Source organism: Gouania willdenowi, chromosome 19, assembly GCF_900634775.1.
Source record: "Gouania willdenowi chromosome 19, fGouWil2.1, whole genome shotgun sequence".
NCBI lineage: Eukaryota > Metazoa > Chordata > Actinopteri > Blenniiformes > Gobiesocidae > Gouania > Gouania willdenowi.
In genome coordinates this window covers 17829516-17841313 of record NC_041062.1, presented here as the reverse complement: position 1 = coordinate 17841313, position 11798 = coordinate 17829516, and the positions used below count along the sequence as shown (strand labels likewise).

At 36.1% G+C, this 11798-nt stretch overlaps 1 protein-coding gene across 1 annotated transcript; it reads right to left on the bottom strand.

The window, feature by feature from the left end:
- Positions 1–72: 72 nt before the first annotated feature.
- narf (nuclear prelamin A recognition factor) lies at positions 73–11491 on the bottom strand. The gene is made up of 12 exons (XM_028476528.1): positions 11205–11491; positions 9713–9784; positions 7880–7945; positions 5673–5801; positions 5462–5594; positions 4355–4489; positions 2472–2590; positions 2247–2376; positions 1936–2008; positions 1711–1848; positions 1459–1616; positions 73–953 (listed from the first exon to the last, which is right to left on the bottom strand). Exons 2-12 carry the CDS (start codon positions 9764–9766, stop codon positions 712–714), a joined length of 1377 nt encoding a protein of 458 aa, XP_028332329.1. The 5' UTR covers positions 9767–9784; positions 11205–11491; the 3' UTR covers positions 73–711.
- Between the last annotated feature and the right edge of the window lie 307 nt (positions 11492–11798).

Genomic DNA, 11798 nt, shown 5'->3' with positions numbered 1-11798 from the left:
GTGGAAATCCCAGTCTGAAATAGAAGGCCACCACTGCCTTGACCTCCAGACAAAAACTGACACCAAACTCCATTCATTTGTCAGAATGATTTAGTTTTTCACATATTATACATATAGGATCCAGTAAAGCACCAAAACAGACACAATTTAAATATTTTTGGAAGAAAGAGTTGGCAGACTAAATGTTCTCGACCCATTCCAAAGTAAAGCCTCGGCCTCTGTCGGGACACACGCGCTCAGTCCACTTTCTTAAACCGGTGTTTTATGATGCAGTTGCATAGTTGAAGCCGTTTGGTGAGGATTGGTGGCACAAAGTCACTTACACACCACTGTGGTTTGTATCAGAGATGTAGAAGGAAAATGATCCAGCAGGCTGTTTCACAGGCTCACTGCTAATAATGTTAGTGGTTTATTATTATTATTGCTCAGTAAACAGGCTGCATTAATAATAAACAGTTCATATTGCTACAGACGTGCAGTCAGAACATTTGTTGCTTTATGACATTCCAATAGTTGAAATCATAAACAATAATGTCTTGGCAAAATCATAAAGTCCATGAGGTAAATCTGGGTCCATCAGTGATTAAAAGTGAAAACAGCACCTCCTTGTGGTCAGAAACAGCCTTTTTCCTCATTAGGTCAACTCCACATAGATGTTAGCAGATGCAGCTTCTCCTTCATGTCTTTAAATAAAAAAAGCTTTGTTGGACTTTACCATTGCATATGTGGGGGCTGTGTTTGACTCTGGTTCCTGTACTCAGTGTGAAGAAGCCTGTTAGCCTGTGGCGAGTCCTGGCCCTGCAGCCAGTCTTGGTAAAGTGTGTGTAGGATAGGGTTGACCTCTGGGAGTCGGACTGGAAGGCTGTTGTAGGCTTCCTCCATCTGCTGCACCAGTGCTTTGTCCACTCGACCAGCAGCCTCGCTTTCAGCCTGACCACGCCCACTTAAGCACCCTGTGGAGAATCACCAGAGCCTGAATATTCACAACAATACAGCTGCGTACAGCTAGCTCCTTTCCTATTACTTTCCCTTAACCCTGTGGATGACGTCACGGGGGTTAAGGAAAAGTGTTAGGAGACTTCCTAAAGAAGTTAAGGAAAGGCCATCATGTTGTTATGACAATCAAGATGCACTTCCAGTAGGTGACGTAATAATCTGACGCCTTTGTTTTATAATTATTTGCGCTCCATGGATTAAATCACACTATTTTTCCAGAAGGGAAAGGAATATAAGCCAGGTTTTAATTTGTGCAATATTAGGAAAAAACACTGTGTAGTTGTAGTTAGTTAATTAATTAATGTGATGTTGCAATTTAAACATTTGGATATTTGTTAAAGTTAAATTACATCTTTGAACAGTAATTCACAAAAAGCACAGACAAAAGTACTGAGAATTGTGAAAGGAACCCATCCCTAGTAACAACAGTGCATAAGCTAAAGAACCTGAGCTCTGCTTTACCTCCAGGGCAGGACAGCACCTCCACCAGCTGATAAGGCACACGTCCCTTCCTCATGCGGTGAACCAGGGTCTGAATGTTCCGGAAACCATAGACGGCGGCAAACTGCAGCAGCGTTTCACCGTCTCGCTCGAGTGTCACTTCCTGAAAGTCTCGATTCCTGGAAAGAGAATACATGTATTAATAATGAACAGATGGACATTTACTGCATCATGAAGAAGATGATCTCACATCCGGCTGAAACCAAACCTCACCTGATGGTCTTGTAGGATATCTCATGGACGTCCAGACCAAAGATCTCTTTAGCAGCATGTTTGAACACATGTTCCAGAAAGCCTTCAGATCCTCTGCCATCGTGCCTCACCAGCACTGAATCCCCAGCATCCCCCAGTCTGCAACAACAATGACAACCATTACCATCCTGTTAATAAAACAACAACAAAAACACTTCTGTTATGAGGTGCCCCAACTTTACTTACACCTGATCCAATGGAGTGGAGTCCAGCTCTGCTGCAGAAACCTTCCTCTGCTCCATCAGGTGATAGATTTCCCCTGAAACATCCAATTATTAGTCGTATAGCATTTCTGGCTCTGAATGTGTACTAACTTCACTAAATTTAAAACATTGCAATTGTATAAATTAATGCTTTAAAGAATAAATCAATCAAAAATATGAAAATATTAATTTAACACTGATAATCCAACAATGTACAATTTAAAATTAGAAAATAAAATGTTTAACTTGAAGTCACTCATACACCCATATAAAGTGTGACCCTCCTTATCTCACCTGACGTGAGGACACAGTCCACGTCCCTGGTCTCCAGCAGACTATTGTAAAATTCCTCACGGACAGCCTCCAACTTCTTGTCAAAGCAGGGGGCGATCACGATGTGGTAGATGGTCTCTGGACTCATCTTCTGCTCAGAGAGGAAGCAGATGGACACACATGGAGCACATTGTCTTTGGACTCTGTGATCATGTGACCTTTGTTGATGGACTTTTATCTGCTCACCTGTTGCTTAGAGAAGAAGTCTTTGACCAGACGGCCCATGATCTGCTGAGGTGACCTGGCTGTGCAGATGTGAGGAGTAACCAGACTACCCAGGATGCGCTCAGAGTAACGGATCCACCCTGAACACCAAATCAAACAGGTTTCCATTTAAACCTGGAAGCTAAACTGGTCGTAAGTCAAGCACCATTTACAGAAAACGAAACAGGCTCAATTTACTGGGATTATCTCATTTACTATACGTATTTGAGTATTTACCAGTTCAGCTTTGCCCAGTTTGTGTCGTCTGTTACTTTTAAAGTCTGGAGCAATTCTCAAAATAAATTAGCTTAACTTATAGACTATCATATCTAAACTTTAATAGTAGGAAGGAGAGAAGATTTAAACCCATGTTTGTGGAGGTCAACATGTTTGACAAACTCTAATGTAGAGATAATTTAAGGAAGTGCTGCGTTCATGCAACTTTAAACTGGATTGATGAAATTAAAGCTGCAGTATGTACGTTTTGTTTGGCATCATTTGGTCAAAAATCCATAATCACCTTCACTAATGTAATCCAAAGATTTCTGAGTGGACACTGAACATCTTCTCCTTCTCTTGGCTTTATATTTAAACAACAGTCGAAAACAGACATGGGCAACTGGAGGCCCAGGGGCCAAATGCAGCCCTGAGTATAAATTTGTACGTCTCCCAAAACAAATAGACAAAATAACCAAGCCAACCAAAAAGCACAAAAAAGCAGACACATTTTGAAAAGACTCAAAAAACAACAACAGAAATGCAAAAAATGGTTTCTCACCGCAGCGAGTGATACCTGCTTTCACTCTCCAATGACACAAGATAAAGTCCCTACATTTGTCACTAGAAAAAAGTCGCTAAGAGCTCCACAGTTGTGGGCATTCATGAGGATACTAGTAAGGGATGATAGGTTTCAAAACAGGGAGGGATGGGGGGAGTGTGGTTGTTTCTAAACAAGTCTTACGATTCTACATACTGCAGCATTAAAGCCATCCAATCATTACAATAGCGTCATAACGACCAAGGAACTAGATGAGATGTAACTAAGCAATAAAACATTGGGTTAAAATGCTAATAATCCATAAAGTAACATGATGGAAATAGAAAGAGGTGGTGCTGTGGTGACGAGAACCTGATATGTGAACATTGATTGGCTGAAATCTTCAAAATGGCGATGCTCACATATTAAGGAATATTACGTGTATTTGAAGCTTAAATGAATGACTCCAGACTTTTCTTACAACAATTTGTAACAGTGTCTTTTTTTATTTACTTTGATGGAAAAAATTATTGAATTGTAAATGCTTTGGACTGAAAATTCAACATGCTTAAATTAATGTTGATATAAAAAAAATGTAAAGTAAAATTTTGAAATATTATTTTCTGCTTTTAATAAAAAAGTCTCCCAGATGGCTCAAACCTTCACATTTCCATCATGATAGGATTTAATCTGTTTAACTTTGGCAATAAATCTATTTTGTTAATATATATATTTGATACAAGGGGACACATTTAAATCAATAATTCAATGTATTCATATTTTTAATATTTGCTACACGGCTGTTAGAAACTGCAAGAGATTAAGCACAAAATAATTAATGCACTTTACCAGCTGGAATCAATATTACTTTAATTTGACTTAATTAAAAAGAATTGTACTTTACAGCAAAAAATAATATTTAAAAAAATGTATCAGGAAGTAAAACTACTATAATTAATACAAAGATATGATGCAATGCAGTACCACACACAGTCCAAACCTAGATGTGAGTGAATGCTGTGTTTAAACTGAAACATTAGGGAGTGGTTAGAGTGGGATCCACTATCTTCTCACAGCAGCTTCTTAAAGAAACCAACATGTGACCTACCAGGACAGGAGGAGGTGAACATGGGTAAAGCGTTTGAGTCATGGTGCCTCCTGCGGTATCGCTGACAGAACTCCTTCTGACTTTCTAAGATGCTGAATCCTGCCGCCAGCATCGTGTCGAACACATATTTGACTCCTGCAGCGTTAAACAGAGGGAAAGTCATTACTATCACAGCAGCAAAGAAAATAAAAAGACTGAATAAAAGCATTAATTTTTTTTTTGTTTACTGATTTTATATGATTTAAAATTGATTTTGTAAAAAGTTCTGACACCTTATTAAAAATAATTTGTTACACTGATCAGTTTTTTCTTTTTTGAATGTATTTATTTTAAACATACATGCTGCCAACTGCAGTCTAAAAACATAAAAATGTTTTAATGTACAACCAGCCTAGGTTTAAGTAAAAACAAATTCTTAACTAATTAAACAAAAATTGCAGAAAATCATGCCAATTAAAACAATTTAATCATGCAAAAAAATTTAAAATTTTAGTGTAAAAAGCAATTTTTAATTACAATTATGTCTCCAATTGTTCATGTTCAATTACAACAGTGACCAGCAATTTTTCTAATTACAAATATTATTTTCAAGTCAATTAAAATTACATTCTCAATTACTACAGTTCAATTAGAATTAATCACAATTACTGAGCCTTTAATAAATAACCCCATTAAAATGTGACCTTCCACCTGTGTTAGCTTTCAGTTAGCATCTCTTACGATAACGGGTCAGTTTTGACCCATGTCTTAAATCAGCCGTAAAATACAATAAAAAATATTATCTATAATCAAATTAGTTTTTCATCTCTTGGTGACCTCGTTAGGCTTCCTCATCAATTAATTAATATTTTTGGTGTGGGCGTCTGAGCCTTTTTCCTGTCACTATACTATTTTTTTTATTTTTAAATGCTAAAATGATTCTTAAGAGAACTGAGAGTAAAAAGTTGATATGAAACATATCTTAATAATAATTAACTACAGTAATAGAACTGTACCGTAGCAAAAACTAAATCAAATGATCTTAATTCGTCTGTTTTTTTCAGTTTTAGAAGAAGAAAAAATACGTATAGGATGAAAGAACATGATAATGAAACCCGAGCAGCTCACCGAGGCCCTTGAGGAAGCTGCACAGTTTGTGTGCAGCTTCTGTGACGTCCACTCCAAACTTCACGGCAAAGAACGGCAGCGACTGTGGACACACCGACGCCACCAACACCTTGTGCTTTGACACGTCGCACCTCTGACCGCCACAGAAAACAAACAAAAAATATAAAATAAAAACAATCCATGCTGAGGTTTTTTTTTTAATGCAGCGTACCTTATTTAGAGCTAGAACCTGCTCTAATTCTTCCAGATTCTGCTGAGATAACTTCATGCTGTCTTCTTCTGACAGACAGCCTTCACAGGACAGACACGCACTCAGCAGCAACTGGGATCCATCTTTGCTCTACAGGGTAAAAGAAAGCAGGACACAGCACTAAAAACACAATAGTTAGACACACGACTACATGTGTAGAGCTAGTTTGTGATAGATCTGTAATGTAGCTGAGGTCTGTTTTTCAAATAGATGCATTCACATTATACTGCAACCCCCATTGACACGATGAAGAGATTACTACTCATTAAGAGCTCTATTCTCCCATGTGCGCTAGTCCAAAAAGCACTTAAGTCAGTCGCTGCACGCCTTCATCCCAGTTACGCACTGTGGGTGGAGCAGCCCTGAAATGTGGGCGTTCCCTTTCAAACCTGGCTTTAGACGCATTCTCCGGTGAGCGTAAGTCATTTTCCTCTTATGCTCTTCTAACCCTGGAATAAGTGCAGCGCCCCGATAAGGTGAAACATTACATTGCACTAGAAATATGGACTTAGTTACATTTGAAGCAACACGGACATGTGCGTCGTGCAGCAGCAGCTGTGATCACTCAGCTGCTGCTGCGCGATTAATTAAAACTCTTGACAGACGCAGACTTCTGTCCACGTTGGTCACAATGATTAAACTATTTTCATACTCTGTCCAACGTAAAGTCACAGTTTGATCCACTACAGAGTGAAACAAGCTGTGTAATTGATCATGGATCATTGAAGACATAATTGTAATTGACCCCAACCCTGCTGGACATCCAGAGAATAAAATGCTGAGATTCAAACATGGACATCATTACGGGCTTTAATCTGTCTTTAGTTCAGGTCTGATGACCCTGGGATCTACATCTTAAAGCTGAAAGACATTTTAAAGATTTCAGCTGTATTCGAAATCGGATACTAACGTCAAAATTAGTATGTTGTACGTTCACATTAGAAAGTATGAAAAGATTGAGTATACGAGAAATACCCGGATGTATAATATATGGGGATTTTTTTTAAGTATGCACGGTACGTACACTAGTTTGTGTCTGTTACATATTTACTGGTTCTCTCCTCTACCACATGACATTCCCATTCACTTTCCCCATTAGGTTTAATAACTAGCCGAGCTTTCTCTCTCATCTAAATGAAATTAAATACATCTGAATATGACGTTGACCATGTAAAAGGCTTTTATTTTAATATAAAGAAATATTTCTGTTTCTTTTAGAGAAGATCACATTGTTGGTGGTTATAGAGGTAGTAACATTACACAATAATTAGCAAAGATTATACAAAAAGTGATACGGAAAATTTTGATCTGTGTGAATAAGTCTTCAATTCCAAAATTGAGACAACACGATTACTTATTAAAACTTACACTGTGCTGCGCGTAGGAAGGAGGAGTCTAAACATGCAGAAGCAATGATTAAAGAAGCCTTTTAAAGCTGCTCTAGGTTAAACATTTCCTGGCATCCACTGAACACATTTCACTTCACAATGATTAGCATTCTGAAGTAAAATAATCTGTAAAAAATGTCATAAAATTACAACTTTTCCATCGTAGTGTTATGACTTTTCCCCTTGTGACAGTAGGACTTTATTCTCATAATATTGTAAGTTTTTTTCCTCGTAAATTTAGACTTCATTCTTGACCTTATTGGTCTAAGGTTTGTTTGCTTAAAAATATGACTATTTAAAAAATAATAATAATAATAATAATAATCATGACTGTATTCACATGAGTCATTATGACTTTAAGCTTCTTTATTTATTACTTTCATTCACGTAGAATTGTTACTTTATTCTCAAAAACTCTCACTTTATTATGATAAAACAAAACGATGACTTTATTCTCATAAATGACTATTCTCAATGCAGTATGACTTTAGGCTTGTAAAATGATGGCTTTATTTTCATAAAAACCTTGACTTATTATAAATATATTGCTCTATTACTACAACAACAAACTTTCATTTGAATCATCTAAAAAAGCTACTTTTCACCATTAGATGTAACACTAAATTTCACCACCTTGGGCCATTAAATGATAAGAACACTTTGTTTCTCCCTTAGTAATTTAAACAGCACTGAAAACTAAAGAAATCGGCAAAGCATCCTGAGCTCCACCAGTACAGCACACTTAAACATATTAAATATATATTGTTGAGTAGACGTTACCTGCCCATGGACTTCCTTTTCCTCTGAAATTGTGTCGCCGCCATCGTCATCTTGTTTCTTGTTGCACTGCAAGTGGAAGATCAACACTTCATTTAAGACGGATTAAATATGATCTTTCATATAAACCATTACAGTTCAAGTAGTAAAAAGTCAACCATGACCAACAAGTTTGTGAAGATTCTCAGTCACACAGTTCATGTTGATTCCAACTGTTTGAACTCAGATACCAGATTAATGACTAATCGATTTATACGTTTGACTGTAGAGAGCAGATTTCTTTAGAAATTCCTCAAATTAAAGGACAGTGTCACATTTTACAGCTTAATATTAATAACATGAAAACATTGATTTCAGTCAGAGGTTTCCCACCTTTTTCGGGTGCGGCGAGCCTCGAGACCCTCCATAAAATACTACAATGTTGCTGATTTAATATTTTTACTGCTGATTTTTCTGTTCTTATTGATTTTTAAGCTGTTGAATGTTTTCTGTTGAACTTTTTGATCATGTAAAACACATTGAATTACCTTGTGTATGAAATACACTATACAGATACATTTGTCTTGCCTTGCATTTTCTTGTAATTTATTAAAACAGTATTATTTTATGCTGTAGAGGCCATTTTATCACATTTCTGACAATAGGAGACAATATTTACCTACATTTTACAAAGAACACTGTATTTACTTACTATTGAAAGTAAGACCGTGGCTATTTGTAAGGAAACATATCAATTGACTCCTCTATTCGAGCGCTCCCTCATTGGCCATTTTAGGTGACGTGACAGGTGCACCACGTGACTTAAAGTACCGTCAGTTTTTTTTAAGCTCATATTGATTTTTAGCTACCCCGCTAACCCTTTTATTTTAGCCCTAACCCTATCCCTAAACCAGGAAATACCCCAAAATGTTAATATTTTTTGAAGATATTTTTTAAAGGTGGAATTTGCCGTGTTAAATATGTCAAAATGAAAAAAAACTCCATGACAAAAATGGGATTCGAACCCACGGCAGCAGAAGTGAGAATTCTTGAGTCAGGCGCCTTAGTTCAGAGTGTCTAAGAAGTGTAGTCCACATGTTTACATGTTTCATGATGCGTGAAATTAGTTAGATATGTTGAAGAGGTAAAGCCACACATTTGTTTGCTTTATTGTTGCAATCTGTGATTTAAAATGTATATTTCATATTTATTTAAAGTTTAAATAAATCTGACATTGTTTATTATGATGAAACAAATTGATTTATTGCTTTTGTTCATTGAAAAATACGTGACAATCGGTATATTGAGAAAAAAAAAAAAAAAAAAAAATCACAATTAGATTATTTTCCAAAATTGTTCAGCCCAACAGAAAACGTACATTTCTGGGGTCTATTGATACGACACTCATTGTTTTGAATTTGTAGATTAAGCCTTAGGGAACCAGTGTTCCAGACAGAGAGTCCATTGTTCCACTAATGAAAAAGCATATGAAAATATGGAAAGGGGGTACAAATGATTTGACAAAAATGTGAAGGGGGTACACGGGACAAAAAAGGTAGGTAATCACTGATGTAAAGCAAATTAAATGGCAAAGTTGTGCATGAAATGCACTTCACAAATACATTGGCCTTGCCTACGTGCTCAGCTTTTTTTCCTTTTGTAATTTCCGTGCAGGCTTTCAAAAATGTGTCTCCAATGCCAGGTTTTGGTTAATTCTGTGAAACTAAAAAGGCTGCATTACAAACATAATCCACTGTGTAGAACAAACATGCAATAGCTAGGATCACTAAAACAGTACATTACAGAAACTTGTGCAATATTAGCTGCAGGTATTCCTTTATAATTCACATTTCTTACCTGTTTGGTGCAGTTCTCACACTTGTTCCTCTTGTTTATGTTGACCTCTGACATTTTCCTGAGGGGGGATACCTTTAACATGAAGTGGCACACAGTTAGTGCGTGTTCTCTTCTCACACACTGTGACTGTGCTGCTCTGTAAACGAGTGTCCTCCTGACTCCGTACCCCCACCCTCTGATCTATCGTCTTATCACCCCCCAAACAGCTCTTTAAACTGTGGGAAAGAAGCGGTCATTACATTTAATTATCCATTTCCATAAACAGTGGTGGTAAAACACAGCCACAGAGCTGTAACAGTGTGTGGGAAAAGCTGATGAGAGACGGGACTAAAAGCCTTATAAGGCGTCTGTTGTTATGTGTAATTATCTGTTGGATGTTTCTAAGCTGGAGATAACGATGGTTTTGGTGACTACAGGGTGTCAAACACAAGGCCCGCTGGCCAAATCCGGCCCTTTAGAGCAACAAATTTGGCCCGCAGGAGAAAGTAAAAATGAATTATTGTCTAAAGTATGAAATAATCCAGTTGTTTTTAGGGGCTTGCTGCTCTTTTTTTTCTTTGTTTACATTACATGAACGCAGTCATTTTAATTGCATATTGTGGAAAGAAATCTATTTTTGCACAAATCTAGCAATTTATCACAAACAATTCTACAAAATTCCTCTAAATTACACAAAATATAGTAGTAAGTTTAGCAGCATCTCTGGACATAACGTTTCCCACTTTTATAACACTTATAAATTAATTGTAAATTTTATTCCACACATATATAGTGAAACCCTATTTTTATTGTATTCTTTTGCACAACACAAATGTTGCTATTTTTGATATTTATTATTTTTGTGTACATCATTCATGTCCCACTTGCTTTGGCAATGTAAACTTGTTTGTCATGCCAACAATTTAAGCTGTTTTGAATTAAACTGAATGTTAAATCCAGGCATCTATAATGTCAATAAGATTTCATTTTCTCACAAAATGTAGGAGGTGGAATGTGAACGTAACACCATTAAAAAACAAATGTAGTAGCTGTGAGTAATATATATATATATATATATATATATATATATATATATATATATATATATATATATATATATATATATATATATATATATATATACACACACACACACACTGTTGTTTCTTTTTCTGATTTCTTTTTTTTTTGTTTTCATCACTTGCTGTTGTTGTTTTAAACTGTAAAGTGTCTTGGAATTTCTTGAAAAAAATTACAAAATAAAATAAAAAATAATAAAAATAAATTTGGTTTTATTACATTTTCCTGTTTAATGTACATCCTATTTGGACATTTGGTTACAGTATTTCTTTTTTATTTTCTGTATTTTTGCGGTAAATAACGTTTGGTGAATGATTAAAACAAATATATATATATATATATATATATATATATATATATAACTTTAATTAAAAATAATCTGTAGCACAGTTTATGTGTTTATTTAATAAAATTGTATTTAGTGCTGACTTACCGCTCTGTTGCTATTTAATCGTTGCTCCCGGAACAAAAGGCTGAAGTCATGCTAACTGCGGACTCTAGCGGTTCTTTCCGCGGTCACTCGGAGGAGCTCTGCCCGCCTCACCGACGCTGTCTCCCGCCACACAAAACAAAGCTCCAGCGTTATTTCATCACACGTTTAATTATATTCACAAAACACAGCGGATTTTTCACCGTCCAAGCCATTACAATCTGTGTAAGCGTTAAACAACAACGAAGACAGCGGTGGAGCACCTACGCATGCGCAATAGAGAGGGCAATAGTCCGCTACGGGATCAAATGAAGGCCAAAAGGAGGTAAACGCTGTAAAAAATAAAACTATGCCACGCATGAAGTCAAGTTACGTTTATTTATATAATACATTTAATTTACACAAAACAAAGAACAAGCAGAAGTAGAGAACATGTAGAACTAGCACATCATAAGAATTGCATTGAAAAATTAGACAAATTAAAAACAGGTAAAACAAAATTAATTAACTAATCAGGATAATAAGGAATACAATATTGTGATTGTTAAATTAAAAGTAGTGTTGAAGAAAAATGTATTTATCCTTGATTTAAAAGCA